At 57.7% G+C, this 24,439-nt stretch overlaps 2 protein-coding genes across 4 annotated transcripts in view; one reads left to right on the top strand and one right to left on the bottom strand.

Annotated features, from left to right (window-relative positions):
* Window positions 1–12,232, bottom strand: MRPL21 (mitochondrial ribosomal protein L21). Its single transcript, XM_082748799.1, has 7 exons — window positions 12,080–12,232; window positions 8,223–8,280; window positions 6,302–6,387; window positions 4,799–4,962; window positions 2,273–2,325; window positions 1,297–1,400; window positions 1–115 (listed from the first exon to the last, which is right to left on the bottom strand). The coding sequence occupies exons 1-7, from the start codon at window positions 12,177–12,179 to the stop codon at window positions 51–53; spliced, it is 630 nt and encodes a 209-aa protein (XP_082604925.1). The 5' UTR covers window positions 12,180–12,232; the 3' UTR covers window positions 1–50.
* Window positions 12,210–24,439, top strand: part of IGHMBP2 (immunoglobulin mu DNA binding protein 2) — a 25,280-nt gene continuing 13,050 nt past the window's right edge. The window contains exons 1-7 of one of the 3 annotated variants that reach the window (XM_082748797.1): window positions 12,210–12,402; window positions 14,736–14,905; window positions 17,676–17,859; window positions 18,087–18,184; window positions 20,121–20,284; window positions 21,516–21,716; window positions 23,145–23,292. In XM_082748797.1, the coding sequence (XP_082604923.1) occupies window positions 12,317–12,402; window positions 14,736–14,905; window positions 17,676–17,859; window positions 18,087–18,184; window positions 20,121–20,284; window positions 21,516–21,716; window positions 23,145–23,292 (1,051 nt within the window). In that variant the 5' untranslated portion in view covers window positions 12,210–12,316. Of the gene's footprint in view, window positions 12,403–14,735; window positions 14,906–17,675; window positions 17,860–18,086; window positions 18,185–20,120; window positions 20,285–21,515; window positions 21,747–23,144; window positions 23,293–24,439 lie in introns of all 3 variants that reach the window. The other 2 variants (XM_082748796.1, XM_082748798.1) reach the window with 2 other exon arrangements.

Consider the following 24,439-nt stretch of genomic DNA (forward strand, 5'->3'; position numbering starts at 1 on the left):
TCCAGAAAACAGGCGTTTATTTTTATATTCTGTAAACATGGCCTTCGTGGTTAGCACAAACGTGGAGCAATCTCGATGGTGTTTATCCGGAGGACAGTCTGCGGGTTCACGATCACTGGGAGGGAGAGAGAGCAGGGTCACAGCTTGGCCGCACCCGGCGTGCTCACGAGCTGCGGTGAGACCCTGCTGCCGGGCCACCTGCTCTTTGCGAGTGAGTGCGGGTCAGCCTGGCACTAGCCCTTCCCAGATGGCACCCAGACCCCGTGTGGGCCCTGCCGGCCACATGCCATGAGGGCCTCCTGAGGGACCCCGGTGCTCCGTGAGCCCCCATCGGAAGCAGCACAGGCTGTTAAGACCCGGGGCCTCGGAGGCCGGGAGCAGCCCGGCCCCCTTCTCCTGGCATGCGGTGAGACCTGCGGGCTGCCCGGGGGTGACAGAGGGCGGAGGAGAGTCTCCTGTGGCCCTGACCTGTGGTAAAGGCCACCCCACGGTGTCAGGGTATTTTACCAACTCCCCACTACTGGTAGTTCAGGCCAGCAGTTCCCGTGGTGACCAAGGACTGTGAGGGCTACAGGTTTCCCCAGACAGGCTGCCGCAGCCCATGAGCCCAGCCTTGAGCAGCCTCACAAGGTGGCTCCAGCAGAAGCTCCTGCGCGGACGGCCCTGCAGAAGCTCCTGCGTGGACGGCCCTGCACAGAGCCAAGCTCCCGTCGAGACGCCCCCCGCCGCGGGCCCACCGAAGCCCACGCACCCCCCCCCGGCCCCTCTGGCTCTCCCTTCTCTATCAACAGCCCCCACCTTCCAGCCTCCCTGCTCCCCTGGAGGCTCTGCAGACGGGCTCGCCCTCCCATGTTCCGTCACACACACGTGTGGGTACAAGCGTATGTGGACGGACATATGTGCCCGGAGGCACAAGGTCAGGTGTTGCTCCAAGATTCGTTCCCGTTCTCTGTGACGCTGCGCTGAGAGGACCCACTGGCAACCGCCACGTCCCGTTCCTCTGTCCAGTCTGTGTGGGACGTGACTGCTGCCTCTGGCATCTGCGTCCGTGTCTCCCGGGGCACGCGGCGTCAGGCTGTGGCGAGGGCCCGAAGCTCCCGGGGTCCTCTCCCTCCACACCTCTGGCCTGTTTAAGACGGGCCTCCATCTGCCCCTCCACACCGGAGTACTGGGGCAGAGCTCTCTCCCCCATGTCTGTGGCTGGTGCATCCCAGTGGCCCCAGACCCCCAACAGCCGCAGGACCATCGACGGAGCAGGGTGGGGACAGGACACCTGCCAGGCTTCCTCTAACTTACCTTTTTTCCTCTTGTAGTTTTTCCTTTTCCTAAATTTCATATTGATTTTTGGCCATGATTCTGTCTTTTCAATGACTGTGGCCTCTACACGAACGAGATCCTTTCTAGGAGGGAGAAAGATAATCAATGACACACCTTCTCAATTATTTTTCGATCTTACTAATGCTCTATGTAAGAATTTCCAAAACAAACCTTTACTTTCTTTTTCGCCAATTATAAAAGTAACACGTCCTTCCTGCAGCTATTTTTTGAAAACCACCAAGAAGCATGATCGAGCCCGGTGTAGAAGGAAGGGGCGAAGGCTGAGGGGACGGGGACCAAGGGTGTGAACTTCTGGTCACGAAATAAATCAGTCACGGGGCTGTGACTTCGCTCGGGGAATCCAGCTGATCAGACTGTAATCATTTTGGGAGGAGACAGAGGGTAACTAGGCCGATGGAGGTCTGCACTTGGTAAGGTATAGAGAACAGATATGATACTGTATGTGAGCTGTAATTTAATAAGGATAATAAAAAAACAGGAGCGCCTGGGTGGCTCAGTGGGTTAAAGCCTCTGCCTTCGGCTCAAGTCATGGTCTCAGGGTCCTGGGATTGAGCCCCGCATCGGGCTCTCTGCTCGGAAGGGAGCCTGCTTCTCCCTCTCTCTCTGCCTGCCTGTCTGCCTACTTGTGATCTCTGTCAAACAAATAAATAGAACCTTAAAAAAAAAAACACCCAAAAAACAGCACATGGGCCCTTGGCTCTCTCGGTTGGAAGGGCACACGACTTGATTCTGGGATTGCGAGTTCAAGTCCCACATGGGGGAGGTAGTATTTACTTAAAAAAAAAAAAAAAAAAGAACAGGGTAGTCTGTCAACAAATCTTACACGCCCCACAGTAAGAAATTAGCAGCACTAGTTGGGCCCGGGCGTCCTCTATCTGGCCTCCCCCCACAGCCCACTGAGTCCCAGAAAAAGCCCCGCACAAGTGCGCGTTACCCGAGGAGCGGCTTGCCGAGTAACGTGAAGTTGTCAGCTCCAACCAGCAGGACCTGTGAACGAAGCAGGCGTGTCACCAAGTGCCAGGAGAGTCAGCGGCGCAAACACCGGAGCAGGAAGGAGGTACCCGCCACCTCATGGTTCCCGGGATTCGAACTGGTGGGGAGGCAGCCAGCCCTGGCCCCAGTGCTGGGTCTACCTTCCTGGACCGGCCCAATGGCAAAGCCCGGACCAGTGTCCCCTGAGCACTTGACATGCTGATTGCCCACCCGGAGGACAGTGTCAACTGTCCCGTGCAAACAACGATGTCCTTTTTTTTTTAACTTTTTATAGGAAGGTACAATGTATGTGGGAAAGCCACACCGTGGCGTCCCTGAGGCGGTTCACAACTGCTGACCCCGCCGAGACGGAGGCTCAGGTGGTGTTCTTTTAGAGACTGGGAAAGTCCACGTGGACAGTCCAGAAACCGTCCTCGGCGCGGCCAGGCGTGGCCAAGTGTGGCCTCAGATGAAGACATCTTTGCATTGCGAGGACAGCGGTGTTTTTAGCAGATGTTGGAAGGCCATCTTAAATTTTACTGATAAGAAAAATCCCTGATCAGGGCGCCCAGGGGGGCTCAGTCAGTTAGGTGCCTTCAGCTCAGGTCATGACCCAGGGTCCTGGGATCGAGCCCCGCACTGGGCTCCCTGCTCAGCGGGGACCCTGCTTCTCCCTCGGACCCTCTCCCCCTCATGCTCTCTTGCTCTCAAGTAAATAAAATCTTCAACAACAACAACAACAAAAAAGAAAGAAAGAAAAAGAAAAAAGGGAAATACCGAATCGTATAAAACCTAAACATCGACAGACGAAGCGTACTTTATAGCGACTTCAGCGGACTCTGACGACAAATAACCGAGACACCGTCTCACAGTGACTTTCAGGCTGACGCGTTCTCTGCCACTCAACCTAAGTGAGGACAAGCAATCGGATCGCGTGGTCCTTTTGAGAATGTTTTTGTTCATGCGACAGGTTTCAAAACAGTATCTTTCTGGGGGGCGTCTGCCGGCTCAATTGGTGGAATGCGTGACTCCTGATCTTGGGGCCGTGAGTTCAAGCCCCACAGGGGGTGTAGGGATTACTAAAAAAAGCAAACTTCAAAAAAAATGTCTTTTTAGAAATCTTCTCAGATACACTCGAGTCTCTTACTTATTTTATTTTTAAAGGTTTTATTTATTTAACAGAGAGAGACACAGCAAGAGAGGGAACACAAGCAGGGGGAGTGGGAGAGGGAGAAGCAGGCTTCCCGCCCAGCAGGGAGCCCGATGAGGGTCTGGATCCCAGGACTTTGGTACCATGACCTGAGCTGAAGGCAGACACTAACGACTGAGCCCCCGGGCGCCCCCCCTCCTACTTTAGACGTTATGGAGTAAATGAGCCCATGCCGAGGAGCTCATGACAGAGCCCCCGTGGCATTCGGGAGAAGGGAGCTCTGGTGGCTCTTGCAGTCCACACGGTCAGTCAGCGCAGCTCAGAGCTCAGACTGAAGGCGGGGATGACACCATCTTAGAAACAGAGTTTAGGGGCGCCTGAGTGGCTCAGCCGGTTAAGCTGCTGCCTTCGGCTCAGGTCATGGTCCCAGGGTCCTAGGACCCTAGCCCGTATCGGGCTCCCTGCTCAGCGGGAAGCCTGCTTCTCTCCCTCTGCCTGCAGCTCTGCCTGCTTGTGCGCGCTCTGACGAAACAAAAGAGCATTTAATACTCCCCTTGGTGTACAGACTCGAAGAGTCTGCAGTCACAAAAGAAGAAAGGTATAGAAAGCTAGTGCAGAACACTTAGTAAATATATATTTTAAGCTTTATTTGAGAAACAGAGTGAGCTCGATCGAGTGCACAGATGGAGAAGTCCCACGCACACCCTGTGCCAAGCGGGGAGCCCAAGGCGGGGCTTGATCCCGCGACCCTGAGACCATGACCTGAACCAAAACCAAGAGTCAGACACTTCACTGACTGTGCGTCCCAGGCACCCCTGAGAACTTAGACTTTATATGCTTTTATAAACAGAGTAAGAGAAAAAACAAAAAGGCCGCCCGAAACAGCAGGAAGCATTTTAAGTGGTGGGTGGAAACGCCAGACTCGCAGACCAAGGGCGTGGAATGGCCGGTAAAGCCCACCAGTGCCAGCCAGATGCCCCGGGAGCAGCCGCCGTCCAGCCGACACCAGCGCAGGGCTCCCGCCGAGACACTCTCCACGGCCATGCGGCTGCAAACCCTCTGCCTGTACCTGGGAGGCTCATTCTTTTCTCCGGGAGAACATTCCCGACACGTGGGACCTCAGTACACGTATTTTCCTGCACGGAAATCTCCTGGGTTGGGGCCAGCCGCCCGCACCGCCCCTTGCTCCGCTGGCCGCCCGCACCCAGGGGGGACACCTGGCTCCTGCCTTCGGCTCTGCTCGCCTTCGCCTGCCGACCCGAGAAAGCCTCCTGAGGACGAACCCGGGGGCAGGAGGGCACATTTGGTGACCGCGCCCTGAGATGTGGATGCTCTCACCTTCTCCAGCCGTATCCGCTCTCCACACGCGATGTCTAACTTGTTATTGATTAAAATCAGGTCCTCGGAGGTCACTTTCCACTGCTGGCTGGCGAAGTGCACCACGGCGAAGAGCCGGCCGTACTGGCCCGTGGCGATCAGCTTGTTCACCTTCCCCACGACCTCTGTGGGGGAGGAAGCCAGGATGGTGGCGGGCCGGTCGGCCACTCACACCGGGCATGGCAGCCACGCGGTCCCACACAGCCCAGGCCCGCAGCGATGGTCATATGAGGCCCCGTGCCCCCTGCTCTCCCTCACAGGACGGCAAGCTCCAGTGGCGGTGGGGGTGGGTGTGACAGCTGTCACCGTGCCTCTCCACACAGCTGGGGCTCAACCTGCCCTTCCCAGGGGCATGGGCTCCTCGGCACGGGGGGCACCTAAAGACACGTGTCCCCCAGACCTCACGGAATGCCCCACGGCCGCCTGTGTCCTCTGGCCTGAGCACTCAGCGTGCCTGACTCGGTCTCTCTGACTGGGTAGGGCAGGGGGCAGACCTTCACCCTGTGGAGCTCCCAGTCTTTATTAAGAAAAAGCCAGAGGACTGGCCAAGTGAAGGAGAGGCCTTTCTGCACCCAGGAGAAGCTAGAATGACCCGCCACCCTGTGCCAGATTCCACCTTCAAGCTGCTGCCCACACAGCTCTGGGCTCCACGGCCTCACCTCGGCTCATCACCTGCTCTTTCCCACCCCGGTCACCGTCTGGTAAGCATCTATGAGCCCTGACCCACCCCGCCTGGCCTGGGGCTGGTGCTCGGAGAGGAACACACACTTCTTGTTCCCGAAGCAGAGTCAGGCCAGAGCCGCGGCTGGAGAAGGGGCAGATCACCGCGGATCTCGCGCCGCATCTCAAATGGTACTTTAAACCTGGAAGATGGGGGTCTGGGGGGCTCAGTCATTAAGCGGCTGCCTTCGGCTCTGGTCATGATCCCGGGGTCCTGGGATCGAGCCCCGCATCGGGCTCCCTGCTCAGCGGGAGGCCTGCTTCTCCCTCTCGCACTCCCCCTGCTTGTGTCCCCTCTCTCGCCGTCTTTATCAAATAAATAAGTAAAATCTTTTAAAAACAGAACAAAATAAACTGGAAGACGCCCCACGCGGACCTGCATCTCCAGCCTCGTGAGGGAAACGGAGCCCTGCGCTCGCTCACGCACTGGTGGCCGGCCACCGAGTCCCTCCTCCTGTCGCAGCACCCTGACAGTCTCGCCACCCCCCGGCGCAGCACCAGCACCCAGTGCTCCCCCGGCTGCGGAGATGGAGAGGCCCCGGGCCGCTCCCTCGCTGGTCTGCCTCTTTGACCTCGGCAGGTGCGACATGAACGAGGGGTGACGTTTTTGTGTCCAGTGGCAAACATGAGCCTAAGCGTTCACCCCACGCTGGGTCTCAGGGCATGTGAAGATGTGAGATCCTGTTCTGTGGCTGGGGACAGGCCCTCCTCCCCGCCCCTCCCTCCGGCGTCCGCCTGGGTCACCTGCATGGCGTTTGGTCTCCTCAGCGGGGTCTGGCAGGACAACGTCTGGCCAAGGCGGTGAACTCAGCGATGTTTTAGGAACGTATCTGTAAAACACATGTGACGCGTGTGTGGCCCGTCCGTGGGAAAAGACAGTTCAGAGTCTGTAAGAAATGGCTGTGCTCAGGCTGGAGGGCCGTCACTGCCTGCCGACATGGGACTCTTTGGTACAGACCTGCCCCCTGGTGGCACTGGGGACAGCTCCCACATGACCCCGTGTTTCAAGAAACACCCACTTATCCCTCAGTAATCAAAACGGGAAATCCAGCCATTTTATTCCAGAAGAGTCCCTCCTGGGAATAACTACCCCCCCCCACCCCGGGCCATCCAACACCTCCCCGCCGGGCTCCTGCGTGTCACCCCAACATTCCAGGGCTCTGTGGGCAGGGCTCCCACGACAGGAACACCCTTGCTCTGCCCCTAGCAGGTCCGCCCTGACCCCTAAATCCTCTACCAGGCACGTGCCTGCTCAGCCTTCATGCCCAGACAGGAGCCTCGGGACTGAACCCCGCCTCGGCCACCAGGTGAACATGACCTTGGCAAGCTCCTCATGACTCCACGCTCCAGTTTCTTTCACGGAGCAAATGGGCATAAAAGCACCTGCCCCCAGGGCCCGCGGACCGGGTGGTATGGGGACGTGCTCGGTGCTCGGGGCCACGGCACTGCCGTCCGTCTGTCCTGTAGCAGAGGAGTCAGCTGTGCGTGGAGCGCGGCCCACGGGCAAAAGGAGGAAGCAAGGTCTGTCTCATTTGGCCTTGAATTTCTGTAGACTACAAAGAGGGGAGAGTTCAGGAGAACCCACATCGGATTCAGTTACTCAGAACCATTTTAAAGCTCTTGCTGCTGTTTTCCGCCAGAGGAGAGGTCAGTCTTTCTGTGGCAGAGCTCCTGCAAGGAACAAGGGCAGCTCGCCAGGGAAGAGCCGCTTCCGCAGCCACCCCGGGCCCCTGTGCTGTGCGGGCAGCCAGCAGGCGCTCCCCACAGCGGAGCTCTGGGCGCCGTGGCGTCAACTGGCCAAGGAAGTGAAACGGAGCTCGTCCACTGCGCTCAGCTCAGAGCACCTGGAAACACGCTCCTGAACTGTGGCCTGGGGACCTCTGATGGACAAGGAGGAACAGGGTCTGACGGGGGAGCCCCAGCGTCCTCGCGGGGCCTGGCCATCCCCTGCTACAGACAGCGAAACAACGGACGCTGGAAACCTGAACTCCAAGGGGAAGAGACAGAAAGGGCAAAGTAACGGACATTCCCCCTTAGGATCTCTCTCTATCACCTGGTTCTGTTTTTTGAGAAACCTAAGAGCCCCCTGAATCTCCCCACTTCTGAGCCTGTGATGCCAACACTGTTGACAAGTCGCTGCCCGGCGCTGTCCTAAGCTCTTCAGATGCAGGAATCTACTGCAGGCGCACAGAACCCTACGGAGAGAGACACTAACAACATCTCCAACTGGCAGGACAGGAAACAAAGCTCAAGGACCCTGGCCGGCAAGGGGCGGGGCCAGCAGAGGGCCCCGGAGCTTCCTAATTCTTAACTGCTATCCTCCACTGCTCCTGGGTATTCCTACTAGTGGGTGGGATTTTTCTTCCAAATGGTATTTAAGTTCTCCCTAAAAATTCTGATCCAACCTTCCTGTGATTCCATCTTCTCAGAAGTTTCTAATTAGGAGCCATGAACCTTCCTTAACAGAATGAGCTGCATAAGCCCTAGCAGCACATTTGTCCGGACACTCAAAGTCCTAAGTTTATGTCAAGGGTTTTTGAAAAAATACCATCCAAAAGTTAAGAGAAAATGTAGATGTTCTTGAAAACCCATGCATCTGCTGTTTTGACTTGAGAAAGACAGTCCTACAAAGGACAAGTCACCCAAACCCACATCTCAGTATTACCCTTCCGGAACCGCGGTGCTCTGCGAACCGAACCTTCGGGAAGCGGACCCCAGGGAAGCTGAGGGAACAAGAAACAGCAATCGTCACCGGTAAGAAAGGCCACCGCTCTCCAGAAGGCAAAACACACAAGAACTGCTTCTGCGGGCGCCCGTGTCAGGGCGCCGGCTCCCCACGCACCTGCGGGAAGGCCAGGTCAGCAGCGCTGGGACAGCAGCGCCCAGTTACAGCTCGCGCGTGCCGAGATGTGTTCATCACACCACGGGAAAGCGCCTAAACCCAGAACCGCTCACCCACTGATCTGTTCCTTGACCGCCACATGCCTGGTGGGCTCAGATCCAGCTCTGTCCCCCCGAGACAGCCTGCAGAGCGCCCACCTCCTGAACACAGCTGGTTTCTGCGGCCAATGGCATGCGGCAGAAGGAAGAGCACGGCACTTTTTTTTTTTTTTTAAAGATTTTATTTTTTTATTTGACAGAGAGATAGAGAGAGAGCACAAATAGGCGGAGTGGCAGGCAAGGGGAGAGGGAGAGGAAGAAGCAGGCTCTCCACGGACCAGGGAGCCTGATGTGGGGCTCGATCCCAGGACCCTGAGATCATGGCCTGAGCTGAAGGCAGATGCTTAACCGAATGAGCCACCCAGGCACACCAAGAGCATGGCATTTCTGAGATTAAATTCTAAGACTGGAACGGAGGCCGCCTGCTTACGGCCAAGGTGTGAGCTTGGAAACAGAAAGTCCAGCCCCAGCTGACGAGAGTTCCAGAACCATCCAGCTAAGTGGCCCCCGGACTCCTGACCATTGGAAATGGTGCGCACGACAAACGCTGGTCATCTCAAGCTGCTACGTTTTGGGGTAACTCTTGTTCTGCAGCGACAGGCGACTACTACGCCAAGGGACAAAGGCAATCACGGTCTACCCGGCGAAGGGCCGGGAATGCAGAGCTTAGGAGTGAGAGGCAGAGGACAGTAATTCATGAACTGTCGAGGGTTTATTTATTCTTTCGTCTGAAGATTTCCTGTTCCTGAAGTTTCCTTCGTGGGGGCTCCTGGCTGGCCCAGATGGTAGAGCACGTGGCCCTTAATCTCAGGGTTGTTTCGAGCCCCATGTTGGGCATGGAGCCAACTTAAATTAAAAAAAGTAAAATTTCATCTGTATCTACCTGAGTTTTTGTTACGAACGCATGTTGACTTTCGTCAACTATTTCTTGCATCTACTGATCCATTTTTTTTTTACGTTGAGCTGCGATTTACATTTCCTGAAATTCACCTTTCTGTAGTTACCTGTTAGCAAATGTTCCGAGTTATTGGTGTCGTGGGCTGGTTTCTCCTCTACTGCCTTGCCGTGCCTGGGGTTTAGACCTTCGGCTTTATCTCTTCTTTCTCTATGACCATTCCTCCGCTGACTGCACCCAGAGGAATGACTTTTAAATATCCCGTCTACACTGGCGACTCCCAGGTTTACACCCGCAGCCTGGATTTGACGATCCACTTGAGTATTTGCTGTCACCACTCGCACGCAACTCTAGGAGGCATCTCAAAATCTGCGAAGGCTCCAGACCCCCCCACCCCCCACGCCTGCTTCCTCACCCCACCGCCCACCATGGCATCCTCATCCTCCCAGGGCGCAGGCCAGAAATCTCAGTCACTCTGGACCCTTCCTCTGGCCTGCCCTCAGAGCTGTCGGCAAATCCTCCTGGCTCTCTCTTCAAGAGATCCAGGCTCTGCCCACCCACACCCTCCAAGCCACCACCCCTCTTGCCCGAGTGGTTACTGACACCCTGCCTTCCCTATTACCTCCTTTCTCTGCAGCCGCTAAAGTGATCCTGGGAAAACTTAGGTCAGATCCTGTCACTATTTTGCTGAAACTCTCACAAGAGCTTTCTGTTTAACTCAGAGAAAAAGCCAAAGCCCTTACAGGGGCCTCTAGCCAAAGCCCTTACAGGGGCCTCTGCATGATGCGTCCCCCCCACCCCCCATGTCTCCGGCCCTACCTCTTGTTCACTCTGCATCTGCCACTCCAGCTTCCTGGCCATTCCCATAACGTGCCAGGCACGCGCCTGCCTTGAAGCCCGGGTGCCCGGACGGCTGTTCCTCTGGCCCCCCTCCCCCATTTTCTCTTTGTGTCCATTCAAACAGCATCTCAGTGGAGAGGCCTTCCCCGACTGTCCTATTTAAAACTGACCCCCTCTCTCCACTGCACCCTTTATCTTTCTGTATAAGACTGAACGGCTTCTAACACACTATGTCACTTATTTTTAGACACTGCTGTCTTGCCACGCCCCCCTCCCCCTCCCAAATGCCACCTCATTAAAGCAGGGCTTATCTATGCTTGTTACTCCTGTATTCCACCCCCTCCCCACCCCTGCTTGACCCAGAAAAGGTGCTCAATAAATGGTGGGTGAATGAAGGAAGCCCAGTCTGCTGAGTCAGCACATGAAGCCCCGGTTGGGAAGATGCGCTGACGGGGGACTCAGCGCCTCTCCTGGGGGCCGCCCCACTGCGGAAGGCTCAGCTGCAAAGTTTCTGCACCTGATCTGCTTCCCTGTAACTCTGAGCTACGGTCCTGCCTTAGCCCTGGACCCCAGAAGGAACAAATATGCTCCTTCCTCTCCTGGGGGGGGGGGGCGGCGGTCGTCCTTTAGCTCTGTAAGGACAAGGACTGTGGTGCGCCTTCCATCCTGCTTCCCTCTCTCAGTCTTCACGGCCCCATCTGCCTATCACTCCGGCCCCCTTCTCTGTACTCCATGGAACTTGTGTTTCCGAACGCGGGGGGTCTGGCGGCGAACACAGCATTCCAGAGGCGGTTTTGCGTCCGTAGGCCACGGTAACTCCCCCTGCTTTTGCCAGAACGTCCCTCCCTGCTTCAACCCGAGCTTCACTACTGGAAGACGTCGGGCGCACAGAAGGAAAAGCCGAATCGTGGGTCTGGAGCCCTCCGGCAGCCACTGGCCAGTTACCAGCTCACCACCGGTCCTTTGGATTCCCACGGCCTCGGGCCCCACTTGGCAATTACTTCTAAGTAAAGCACAGGAACACTGCTCCATCGGAAGGTCGCCGGCGCTTCTATCCGAAGCGGACACCCTCACGGAGAACTGCACGCCGTGGAGGCGCAGAAAGAGAACAATTCTTTACTATGGAACATACACTCGGACCTAGTTTTAAAACACGATGAAACGGGCACCTGGGGGGCTCAGTGGGTTGAGCCGCTGCCCTCAGCTCAGGTCATGATCTCGGGGTCCTGGGATCGAGTCCCACATCGGGCTCTGCTCAGCAGCGAGCCTGCTTCCCTCCCTCTCTCTGCCTGCCTCTCTGCCTACTTGTGATCTCTATCAAATAAATAAATAAAATCTTTAAAAAAAAAAATAAAACACGATGAAACGCTTCCGGACACAGACACACACCCATCACTTCGAGCAGAAATGCACGGTTTCTGACGGACCGAACTGCTCGGACCTTCCTGAGAACGCGGCCGCTGCTTCGGACGAAGGCGTTAAGGTCCGGGTGCGGCCCGGCCGCGCAGCACCGGCTTCCAGAGGCCGCCCCGGCGGGCGCGCAGGGCGGCTGGAGGCCGGGGCCGCGGTCCCGCCCAGCTCGCGGCCGGACAGACCCGCCGCGCGGCCGTGGCACCCGGACAAGCCACCTCGGTCGGCTGCCCCGGCCACACAGGCTGCGAGCGAGCTGGGGAGCCGACGGCAGCCGCGAAGCCGCTAACCGAAGGAACCGGATCCCAACCCGGGTTTCCGCGGCTGCAAAGCGAGTACGATACTCGCGCACCAAAAAAAAACGGGTCAACACCGAAGCGGCGGACACGAACCCGCGCGCCCCGTTCCCTCTTCTCACCCCGCCGCCAGGGTCTCACCGGCTCCGGGCCCTGGCGCTCTCAGGACGCCGCGGCTGCACGCGGACACCAGGCGTCCGAGGGCCACCGTCGCGGCCCGCGTCGTCACGGCCGCCGCCATCTTCCCGCAGCGTCGGCCGGAAGCGGAAACGGCGCCGGCTCGAACCTCGTGCGTCGACGCACAGGGTCCGGCCCGGGAACTCCGCCCCGCGCGGCAGCCGGCCCTCCGTTCCCCCGGGCCCCGGCCGGGCGGCGGCCATGGCCTCGGCGGCTGTGGAGAGCTTCGTGACCAAGCACTTGGACCTGCTGGAGCTCGAGAGAGACGCGGAGGTCGAGGAGCGCAGGTACGGGGTCGGTCGGCAGTTCCCCGGCGCGGCCGGCCTCGGGCAGAGACTTTCCCCTGCCGCCCTGAGGCCCGCCCGGGGCGCTGGGGGGTTTGGCGGCCGCTGGAGCTGGGACTGTCGCCTCCCGGGCGGCCCGGCCCGTCTCGGGGCCCTTGAGAAGCCTTTTCTTTTCGGCCGGGAGCCCCCTACTCCCGACCTTTCCGTCCCGGGTCTTAACTAGCGTCAGCGCGTCCTCAGCCCTTTTTCCTCCTCCGGTGCGGGCCGGTGGGAGGGCGCGAGGCTGCGGCCGCCTGGGCCGGGCCGGGGCGGGGGTGGGGGAGGGGGTTGGGCCCGGCCGTGGTCCTGGGAGAGGGGTTGGGCCCGGCCGTGGTCCTGGGAGAGGGGTTGGGCCCGGCCGGGGGTCCTGGGAGAGGGGTTGGGCCCGGGCAGGGGTCCTGGGAGAGGGGTTGGGCCCGGCCGGGGGTCCTGGGAGAGGGCTTGGGCCCGGGCAGGGGTCCTGGGAGAGGGGTTGGGCCCGGCCGGGGGTCCTGGGAGAGGGGTTGGGCCCGGGCAGGGGTCCTGGGAGAGGGGTTGGGCCTGGCCTGGGGTCCTGGGAGAGGGGTTGGGCCCGGCCTGGGGTCCTGGGAGAGGGCTTGGGCCCGGCCGGGGTCCTGGGCAGGGGTGGGTCTGGCCGTGGGCAGGGGTGTGGGCAGGGATCTGGGCCTGGTCGGGGGACCTGGGCCAGGGAGTGGGCTCGGGTGCTTGTGAACGGGGCCTTCCCAGCCGGTGTGCTCCCGCCGTGAGCGTCGCGGGGACGGGGCAGCGCGAGCCCGCAGGCGGGGGGAATGACCAGCCCCCGGGCCCGGTGAGGCCAAGGCTGGCTTCGGGGACAGGTGGTGCCAGGCTCACAGAAAAATGGGTGCGGTGGGTGGAGGGGGTGCAGGGACAGGGGCTGCGGAGCGAGCTCTGCTTGCTCCTGAAGGTGGATACGCATTTAGCTGAAATAGAAGCATCGAGCGCTCACCGAGGGCCGCGCGGGCTCCTGGAACCCTCTGTGTTGTTCAGATTTTGTGCCCGAGGAGCTGTGACAGCGGGTGCTTCGGTGACTTGCCCGGGGTTGGAGGGGAGGCAGTCTGATTCCGGGCCTGGCAGCGAGTCGCTGCACTGCAGACGGGCAGGGGTTTGTGCGAGAGGCTTTGGCTCCGGAGGCTCCGAGCGTTTGCGGTCGCAGCGACCTACGTAGAACCGCAGCTCCACGTGTGGCTGTGGGACCTCGCAGGGTCCGTCCCTGAGCCGCAGCCACCTCGCCTGCAAAGTGGGACTGTTCCCACCTCGCAGGTTTGCTGTGAGCGCAGGACGGGCCTCGGTCAGGCCCTCCGCGCAGTACCCAGAGCAGTGACCACCCGCGGAGAGGTCGGCAGCGCTCAGATTGAGCAGGGCCTCGTGGGCGAGCCTGTGGTGTTCCGTGCCCAGCGATGGCTCTCTGGGCAGGGGGAGGGGCGGCATTAACCTTAAAAATAAAACAGCCAGATGGGTTTATCCGTCCCAGCAGAGAGTTGCAGTTCGGGCTGAGGGAGCTGTGGCCCACGCTCTGGGCTAGTGTAGCCGGTGACGGAGAGGACCTTCAGTTCACGGAGAAGGAGGGCGTGGGAGGGGTCTCTTTGAAGGGAAGCCCGTTCCGGAAAGGCAGGAGTTCACGTGGGTGACTGTTGCTCACTGCCTGAGTTGCAGGGGTGGCTGGTTTCTTGAGGGTGTGCGATGTGCATCTCTCCCTGCTGCGTGGTGGAGGGTCCTGTCCTGTCAGGGTCTGTAACTGATGGGGCGGTGCTGCTCCTGCTGGTCTCCCCCCTCCACTTTGGTGAGGCTTCCCTCTATTAACTTCCAAAGCGGAGCACATAGATTTCTATTTCAGGTGGATCGTGTGGGCGCTGCTGCTTGTGACTGGTCGGGGCAAGCCCCTGAGGTCAGCCAGTCTGGAGGCAGGAGGCTCTGTCTGGTCCAGACGATGAGGGGTGTGGCTTGAAGCAGGGGTGTGGTGGTGAGGATGAGAGGCAGAGTGGATTCGTGTGGGTACAGATGGCAGGCGTTGGGGGGGGCACCGATGGGCTTAGTGACCCAGGGGAACCGGGGTGCAGAGTGCGGGTAGAGCAGGTAAAGAGACCAGCTGTACCAGCAGGACAGGATGGGGAGGGGCAGGACGCCAGGGACAGGTACGGAGCCCGTTGGGGTTTTATTTAGAGCCTGGGCACAGATCCTTGTCTGTTTCCCTCTCCCTTTTACGTTCATCCCGGGTGGGTGGAAGTGAAAGCTGCTGGAGTGTAAATACTGAACCCTCAGTGTCGGGTGTCTTCCAGGTCCTGGCAGGAAAACATCTCCCTGAGAGAACTCCAGAGCCGAGGCGTGTGTTTGCTGAAGCTGCAGGTGTCCAGCCAGCGGACGGGGCTCTACGGGCGGCTGCTGGTCACCTTGGAGCCCAGGAGATGTGTGGCGGCCGCGGTGCTTCCCAGCAACAGCTTTACGTCAGGTCTGTGCGTTTGCAGCGGAGGCGCGTGCTGCACCCGCTGGCCTCCGGGCCGTGCCTGGTACTCCGTGAAGCCCGGCTCGCACGGGGCTAGCGGGAGAGTTACCGCGGACAGTGAACGCTTAGAGAAGTTTGCCTCTCACGTGGCTTCTCGGTAGTCCAGGTCAGCGTGTCCAGGATGGCAGCCGCGAGCCGCAGGTGGTTCGGGGCGCCCGGACTGCGGCCGTGAGTGCTGTGTGTGCGGTGCTCGTCGGATTTTGAAGCCCCAGTACAGAAAAATTCAGATTATCTCCAGAGTCATTTCTGATACATGTGGAAATAGTATCTGTCGTGTGTTGAGTTAAAATATGTTGTTATTAAAATCAATTCACTTGTGTCTTTAAGAAAAATTTTTTTAAAAGATTTTATTTATTTGATAGAGCATGAACGGGGCAAAGGTAGAAGGAGAAGCAGGCCCCGCAGAGCAGGGAGCCCCGCATGGCTCGATCCCAGGACCCTGAGATCATGCTGAAGGCGGATGCTTCCCTGGCTGAGCCACACAGGCGCCCCTTAAATTTTTTTATCGCGGCTCCTAGAAAGTGCAGAACTCCACGCGACTGCCGTCATATTTGTCTCGGACCGCCGTGGTGCCGTGTGCAGTTCTGTCTTCCCCGGCTTCCTGAGCCCAGCTCGCCCGGGGGCCGCTCGTGCCCGCCCTGCTGGGGAGGAGCAGCGGTGGCGAGGAGCTGCTGAACCCACATGAGGGGTGCCTGGTGTCGCCCTCAGACCTGGGGACAGCAGCCTTGCCACCGCTGTACTTGGCTCTAGAAAACTCTCCATCTTGTTTTGGTGGTGATGGGGGTTTCTCATTTGCTGTTCGGATTTCCCAAACTCTTGCGCAAGGTTGTAGGAGTACCGGCTGGATTCGGAGACCGAGGGATGGAGGGGCTGCTGGTTGGAGTCCGGTCTCCCACGTTCTTGTTGAGTGAGCGAGTCCGGTCTCCCACGTTCTTGTTGAGTGAGCGAGAGCTCTTCGCCGCCCCGCGTCGGTAGGTGGGGCTGGGGGCGATATGGTGGCCCCTTTCCGATTTGCCGTCAGGGTCGAATGTCCATGTGGGGGACACTCTGCAGTCCGAGAGTGGACGCATGTTCAGTAGTGGATGCAGCAGCCCGCACCGTGCCCTGTGACCGCAGAAACTGCTGAGTGGTTCATATACGGGAAGCCAAGGAAGCGGCATTTCTGTGGAAATCTGGTGTGTCACTGCAACTGTGGATCAGATCGAGGTGGGTTGTCACCTCTTCATCCTCTGAAGAGCAGTTTGCAGGCTCGGCCTAGAAACATGGACCCCTTGCAGGGCGCTGGTGGGGAGGTCCCAGCAGGCATGGGGTCAGTATGCCCAACCCCATAGTGGGCCCCACACACAGAACTAGACCCTGCCCCAGGAGCACTGCTGCCGCCTGCTGCTTGTCTCTGTAACGTTGGGAAGGAGCCCGAGAGAGGTTCAAGGTGCAGATGAAGTTCATCGCCTGGCGGAAAACAGCCTGGGCTAGGAGCGCGTCTGGTGCCTGGTTGTTCCAGGCACCCGTGGTGTTCACTTTCTGACGCAGAATAAGGGGAGTGTGGGGGGTGGAAATCTGTGAGTAGCTCTGGCTTTATCTGAGTGGAGTCTGTTTGGGTCAGAACTGTCTTCTGTTCCAGGTGATGAAAAGCCAAGCCAGGGGTGCCTGGGTGGCTCAGTCGGTGAAGCGTCTGCCTTCGGCTCAGGTCATGATCTGAGAGTCCTGGGATCGAGCCCTGCGTCGGGCTCCCTGCTCAGTGGGCAGCCTGCTTCTCCCTCCGCCAGCCACTCCTCCTGCTTGTGCTCCTTCTCTTTCTCTGACAGATAAATAAATAAAAATCTTTAAAATAATTTTTTTTAAAGCCAACCCAAATTGACTTGGGGAAGAAGGATTGCATTGGTTGCAATACTGGGAAGTTGACTTCAGGGCTCACAGGAGGTCGCTTGGACTTAGTTTCTCTCCATTTCTTGGGTTTGCCTCTTCTGGGTTGGCTTCCTTCTCAGGCGACACATGATAGCCCTTCCGGCCCGACATGCCCTCAGGTTCCTGATCCGGCGGGACAGACGGGGGCCTCTTCGCATCTGCTTGGAACGTTCCTCCCTAGATGTGCTTGTGGCCCCCACTTTGTTCAGGGCCCTCCTGCTTACCTGTCACCACTCGGGGGCCCTCGCCGTACTGTTTCTAAAATGATGTCCTCGTCTCTCCCCATCGTCTCCTGGCTTCATCTTTCCTTAAAACCTCTGGTGCGGATGTCTGTGTCCTGTTCCCAGTCAGACCCATGCCTAGAGCGGTGTCTGGCACAGAGCAAGCGGCTCTTGAAGTGTTCTATTGACGGGTGTGTTTGTCTTAAATAGTTCATTGGTCTCAAGTCAGTTTTCATGTTTAATTGAGGTATTGGTTAAAAGGCTTTTACTGTGGGCTCCTGGGTGGCTCAGTGGGTTAAAGCCTCTGCCTTTGGCTCAGGTCATGATCCCAGGGTCCTGGGACCGAGCCCAGCATTGGGCTCTCTGCTCAGCAGGGAGCCTGCTTCCCTTCCTGCCTCTCTGCCTACCTGTGGTCTCTCTCTGTCAAATAAATAAATAAAATCTTAAAAAAGAAATTTTTTTACCGTTACTGATTTCATTTCTAAAGAAAGCAGTGGAGATGGGATATTTGAAACATGCTGGAATTTATTACATAAAATAAACGGCTTAAGTCTGCTCAGTGTTCGTGTAACGTGAATCTGTTTCTGCAGGCGATATAGTGGGTCTGTACGACGAAGGGAGTCAGCTGGCCACGGGGGTCCTGACCCGGATCACGCAGAGGTCGGTCACGGTGGCCTTTGACGAGTCCCATGACTTCCAGCTGAACTTGGACAGGGAGCAGACCTACAGGCTGTTAAAACTGGCCAATGATGTCACTTACAAGCGACTGAAAAAGTAAGGGGGCGCGTGTGACTGGGAGTCCCATGTTCCTTTTCCTCAAGCAGCGCGTCCTGACCGCGCGTCCCGCTGGACACAAGAGAGCTGTTGGGCTGAGTGTGCAGTCACTGCGGGCCGCTCGTGCGAGACGGCGGCTGTGGTGGCCGTGCTGGGCAGGGGCTTGGGCAGGGAATCTATGTCTGGTTTTCACCAAAGCTCCTAATTCTAGTTTTCTCCCTTGGCAGGGCTCTGATCACACTGAAGAAGTACCATTCCGGCCCCGCGCGCTCACTCGTAGACGTTCTCTTCGGTGGCTCCGCCCCCAGTGCCGCCAGTGAGATCCGTAAGAACCTCTGTGTTTTCTTTTCTGCTCAGAGTCACTGCGGAAGCTCTGAGAACAGCAGGGCCTCGGGTGTCGGAGCGAGAGTTGGAGGACACACGGTTAGACGGCGTCTTTGTGTCTTCTGTAAACCTGAGTGACTCGTGTGGACTAGACTCTCATACTCCGCGCAGAGATGCAGCTCGTTCTGCTGACTTTACAACGTCCTCTCGAACGAATGTATGTTCTTTTAGGATGTAAGATGTTCTAGCTCAGTGGTCTGTGGAAATAGGATGGCTGAGCACAGTCTGTGCTTAATAGTGTTCTTGTGTTTGTTTGAGAAGTTCAGATTCTAAAGGCGTTTGATCGTTTCTCGGCGTCCTTCAAATTGAAGGTTGTTTCTTTCTGATGAGAAGAGTACTGTGTTAGGTGTTAATTATAGAATATTTGGAAATGAAGACCTGTGTTAACGAGGGAAACAGAAGCCTTGCGAACCTGCCATCTGGAGTTAACCTCCCTGTGTTTGTGTCTAGTCTACTCTTTTCCATGTGGAACACCAGGTCTTTCTCATACAGACACGTGCACACACGTGCTCACACGCACCCCTTCCTTGTAGGTGCGCTTTCTCCCAGCCTTCTGTGGTCTTGAAGAACTCCAGTTTTGAGGGGAGCATGTTGTCTCAAGCGGCTGCCATGACTTGTCAATCTTCTACATTCTGATTTTGCCACCTTCCCAGCATGCCCTCAGTGAAGCCTTCGGTCTCCTGCTGCCTGGGGGGATGGGGGTCATCCTGGGCCCACGTGATGTCGTGCCTGTGCCAACCACGCAGGGTCGTGTTGGCTTTAAACACAGGGCTGCTGGGTGGCCCCTGTCTGGGTTCTGAAGGCACGATGTTTCAGTGTTTTATTCTGTCAAATATTTATCGAGAGGCTGCTGTGCAGTAGAAGCTGAATTAGAAATTTATATACCGTGTTTTAGGGAGCACGGTACGTTGTGGTTAGGCGGGCGTTTAAGGAAAAGGGAAGCAGTGCGGAATGGGACATGCTGGGACTTTGGGTCAGGTCTGCTGCTGCTTTTCAGCTTTGTGTCTGTCTGGCCAGCCTGGACGAGGGCGCTGTGCCCGGGAGTTCTCACTCACGGGTCCGGTGTCTCCACGTACAGGGGCCCTGCAACTCTGGACACGCAGTAGCTACTCTCAGAGCATCCAGCACGGGAGGCAGATGACTGGTCCTTATGGAAGATTCAGCGGAGAAACAGGATTCCAAAATTTGCTCCTAATTTTTTTTTGTCATTTTATGGGCACTTAAAAAGGGGCAATGTGGTAGAAATAAATAACTTATTTTAATTTTTGTTGATTTTTAATTTTCTTTTTAGTTTTGAGAGAGTGAACTGGAGGGCGCACGTGGAGGGGAGGGGCAGAGAGGAGAGGAGAGAGCAGCCTACGCAGGCCCCCTGCTGAGCACGGAGCCTCACGTGGGGCTCATCTGTCTGGTGACCTTTAGATCATGACCTGAACCGAAATCACGAGTCCGATGCTTAAATGAGCCACCCAGGCGCCCCTGGGAGAAACAGGTTCCAAGAAACATTTACTTGAGGAAAATCTGTTATCGTGGAGCCTGAGTTGGCAAACTTTTCAAATAAAGGGATGGATTGTACATATTTTCGGCTTTGTGGGCGCTGTGGCAGCCAGAGACCGCGGGCCAGTGAACGGGCGTGGCTGGGCCCCCGAAAACTGCACTCACAGAAGTAGGTGGCTGGCTGCATTGGGCCTGTGGTCCGTGGTCTGCCACTTCCTCTCCTGGTGGGAGACCCGGCAGGTTGCTCCTGTGTCGCCTGGCTGGCTCCAGGGAGGTGCCGAGCCCCACGGGCGGCGCTTCCTTCCACCGGCTCCGTCTGCCGGGAGCAGTCGCCAGCCGCTCCGAGCCAGAGCCTAACACTGTCCCACTGTCCTCTCCCGCAGAGCCGCTGCCGTTCTGCAACCCGTGCCTGGATGCCTCCCAGAAGGAAGCCGTCTCCTTCGCGCTGTCCCAGAAAGAGCTTGCCATCATCCACGGGCCTCCTGGCACCGGGAAGACCACCACCGTGGTCGAGATCATTCTTCAGGCTGTGAGGCAGGGCTTAAAGGTGGGCCCCGTGAACACGCATGAGCTCCTGTGAACACGCGTGAGCTCCTGTGCCCGGCTCACGGGTGCGCGGCTGGGTCCCAGCCTGGTCAGGACCGCGCTTGCCTGTGTGCTGTGCGCCGCTGTCCGACCTTCCGAGGCGAGTGTTGTGTGTCACTGTTCACTTACGTTTTTTTGGCTGGGAAAGGGTCTTTTTTCTTCCCGCGTCATCGTGAGTCATCATGGATTCTGAGCACGTGCGAAACTTTTAGAAAATCTTTCTTGTTTGTAGGTGTCAGATCATGGTAAGAATTAGAATAATGTCAACATTGTACTGGGTGTTTTTTATGAAGCAGTTCTCCTTCTGAGTGCTGTCCGGTAATCCTCACAGAAACCCTGGGTGCTGGGGACGGCCGGTGCCCCCCATTTCCGGAGGACACAGAGCTCAGGGCACACGCCCCAGTCCCGAGCCACGGGTGGCAAGGCCAGGGTGTGCGCTCAGGGCGATGCTCTCCAGGGCCCGGCTCCAAGCCCCACGCTCCTCTGCAGGCAGAAGTGCTGCTGCTTCGGGGCGAAGGGGGGGTCTGGTGCTGGGTCCCGGAGCTGGCCAATAGTTTCCTACGAGTGAGTGACTTGGTGGAGGCACTGGAAAACTTGAGGGAGTGACGACTCACCGGTAGGAAGCGGGTCTGGAGGTGTGATTGGACGGCCTCTGTGTGCACAGGCAGACGGAACACGCCCCTGTTCCCGCTCAGGCCCTGGGTGGGGGTCGGGGGTCAGCTGTAGCGGCCCCTCCCTGCCGCCCCTGCCGGCTGTCACCTGCTCCTCACAGTGGCACTTGAGGCTTTTCTCTCCTGATTGAAATCACTGCAGAAAATAGTTTTAGGAGCAGGACTGAGCCCACCAGAAAGATGTTCCCTCTTTCCACTTTGTCAGATGATGAGGTGATTCCACTGGTGGTGCGCTGGTCACCAGACCCGGTCACCTCAGGGCCTGCTTTCACCTTCGAGGCCTTTCTTCCCTGGTCGCAGATGATTTAAGCTTCTGGTGCTTCGGTGACTAGTTCTGCAGACCCACGTTCCAGCTCCCGTAGAGTCTGCGGCGGTCCGAGTCCTCTAGGCTGCGCCCACCCTTGCCGCAGCCCCGTGTTTGCGTTCTGACCACTTGTGCACACTCCGGCCTCCTCTGCCTTCAAGACTGTCTCTTTGTTTTCTCGCGAGCGTAAGTGGTTAAGTGGAGCTGTGCTCCCGCAGGTTCTGTGCTGTGCTCCCTCCAACGTCGCCGTGGACAACCTGGTGGAGCGCCTGGCCCGCAGCAAGCAGAGGATCGTGCGCCTCGGGCACCCTGCCCGCCTGCTGGACTCCATTCAGCAGCATTCCCTCGACGCGGTGTTAGCGCGCAGTGACAGCGCCCAGATTGTCGCAGACATCAGGAAGGACATCGATCAGGCCTTCGTACGTGCCTCCTCCCTGCCACCGCTCTGCGTGGGTTCTGACCCGCAGACTTTTCTAGGAGTCACTTCTGTCTGTGTTCCTCTCGCTTTTTTTGGTCTCTTGTCAGTTCTATTAAGGATTTCAGATGTCAGGGAGGCTCAGTCCATTAAGTGTCTGGCTCTTGATCAGCTCAGGTTTTGGTCTCAGGGTCATTGGTTCAAGCCTCGTGTTGGGGTTCGCACTGGGCCTGGAGTCTACTTAAAAAAAAAAAAAGAATTTCAACTTCAGGACTGCTCATTAAAAAAAAAGTTTCCTCCCAGTTTTATTAAGAAATAAAGGACTGGCCGCTTTTGATAGAAACTTATACTCAGCATGTAATAGGGACTCTACTGTTTTCTGAGTAGTTTCGTGAGCAGGTGAGGGTCGTCTTCAGGAAGACGTCTCTCCAAGCATCCCTGGGTCTGGTCATGGCTGGGTAACATCAGCAAGAAAAACCCCAGCAGCCTGAAAGTGAAAATTCAAAAACTCATCTTCCCAATTTTTGGTCCATTTTACACCTCCCTGTGGGACAGACGCAGCAGTGACAGGTTCCTTGGAGACATGTTTTATCTTGTAGTCCAGTACTCGGGAGCTCGCTGGTTCTCTGAGTCTCACGTCCCCTCCGCGTGCTCGCCGTCAGCTGGTCTCACGGCCTCACGGTGGTGCCGGAGTGGTGGGGTGGTGCTTCAGATGCCCCTGTTGGCCCAGCAGAGGTGGGGACAGATGAGGCGTGTCACGCGAGGGTCGAGGGGTTAGCAGTACGCACAGATGGTGTTGCCTCCGCCACAGTGTGGAGGACTCTGCCTCTTGTCCCCGTCGACCTGGGTCTTCTCCGGGAGGGAGGCGCAGGAAGACCCTTCCGGCCGACCCGGCCACACCCCGTCCTCCACAGCGGAAATCACACGTAGGAAGGGAGTCTTATTTAGTATTACAGAAAGTCGAGGCTTAGGTAAGCACTTTATAGGCTGAAGATTTGTTGTTCTCTTGGCAAGTGTGGAATCCCCGCTGAAGGGTGGCCTCACTGGGAAGCAGCGGGGACCCAGGTCTGGACGGCAGGGGCCCTTCTTGCGTGGAGCCTGTGGGGGGCCTGTGCTCGGGAGCGTGGGTCCCGGTTCCTGGTTTCATCTGAGTTAAGCTCAAAATGCCGTGTGGGTCGAGGGCCTGGACTCCACCCTCTGCCTGTCTCTGTGCAGGTGACACTGGCTGGAGGGCCACACGGGGTGTCAGGCACTTGCTCACCTGTATGGGTCTGTTGCTCCTTTAAGACAGGTTTTGGACATTTTAGTGCCTTTCGAGAAACTTATGAAGTGCGCCAGCTGGTCATGAACGCAATCGCTTCATGAGCGTGAAAGAGCGAAGTAGGTGCAGAGTCGGTGCACATACGTGTGTGTTCTTGGTTTTCCTTCGCAGGCGAAGAACAGGCAGACCCAGGAGAAGAGAGAGAAGAGCGGCGTTTGGGGTGAAATCAAGCTGTTGAGGAAGGAGCTGAAGGAGAGGGAGGAGGCCGCGATGCTGGAGAGCCTCAGGTCGGCCGCGGTGGTGCTGGCGACAAACACAGGTGAGGGGCCGGGGCCGGCCGGCTCTGACCCCCAGGGGCTGGGACGCGCCCTCCTGCTTCCTGGGGCAGGCTGGAGTGGTGTAGAGTTGTCCGGAGAGGGTGGGTGGGGTCCGCCGGGGAGTTGTCCTGGTAAGGAAGTTTTGGTAGTGACACAGGAACAGGTGTCTTCTTGAGCGAGCTGCTCTCTTCGAGAAATTTGTTCGTATTCTCACTGATCGAATGCGTAGGTCTGGAGCTGTCTGTGTCATCTCCTAGTGGTAAGAACATCTGTGTGGTCTGTAACTGGTTTGGAAATCGGGACCCCTCCTCCCCGGGGCTTGCTGTGCTCCGTGTTGAGTGACTTTGCAGTGCTGACTCTGAAAGGCCTGTGTCGTCCCACGAGGCCACGGAAGCCGCCGGCTTGGGCAGGAAGGACTGTGCTGAGTCCCTCCTCCAGAAGCAGCACGTCTGCTGGGCTTGGCCAGGGGGCTCAGTGTACGTGTTGGGGTGCACTTTTTACAGCCCTTAGGCCTCACTTTCTGTTGGTGCAGAGCCAGGGGTGGGCCAGCTGGTAGCATTGGGGGCCTCCTCATGTCTTGCATGTGCACACGCGTAGCCCGATGCATGTGTGTGTGTGTGTGTGTGTGTGTCCCTCCAGGTTCCCCAGGGACAGGCTGGAGCTTTTCTCGCTCCCCGACTCTTCCTTGGGAGCTTTCTGGTTACCTCTTGCTCTCTCCAGCTGTTCCACGTTGCCTCAGAGAGGGACGGTTTTGGGCAGCTGCCGGGAGGAAGGGCTGTCTGCATCAGGGCAGCTCCCAAGTTGGGGGAAATACAGGCCTGGTAGTGGGATCGCCCGGGCGCTGGCAGACGGCCCCAGCTGTCGCGTTTCTTAGGGAATGGGACTTTAAGGGAGTTCCTGCGGCTTTTCCCCATGATCGCTGGCCCTTGGCTTCAAGGCTCCCACAGAAGTCAGGACACGGGCAAGGCTTTTCCCATAGGAACACTGCAGAGCTCACTGTTGTGGCCCAGATGGAGCCACGGCTTTTTTTTTTTTTTTTTTTTTAAGATTTTAATTATTTGAGAGTGAGAGAGCTCAGAGAGAGGGAGAAGCAGACTCCCTTGCTGAGTGGAGAGCCTGATGTGGGACTCAGTCCCAGGCCCCTGAGAC

This window comes from Mustela nivalis (assembly GCF_964662115.1).
Source record: "Mustela nivalis genome assembly, chromosome: 9".
Classification (NCBI taxonomy): Eukaryota; Metazoa; Chordata; class Mammalia; order Carnivora; family Mustelidae; genus Mustela; species Mustela nivalis.

Coding starts and splice junctions, on each gene's coding strand:
- MRPL21 (XM_082748799.1), bottom strand. CDS start 12,179: ATGGCGGCGGCCGTGACGACGCGGGCCGCGACGGTGGCCCTCGGACGC. Junction 8,281..12,079: donor AGCGCCAGGGCCCGGAGCCG/GTGAGACCCTGG, acceptor TTGTTCCCTCAG/CTTCCCTGGGGTCCGCTTCC. Junction 1,401..2,272: donor CTCGGCAAGCCGCTCCTCGG/GTAACGCGCACT, acceptor TCTCCCTCCTAG/AAAGGATCTCGTTCGTGTAG.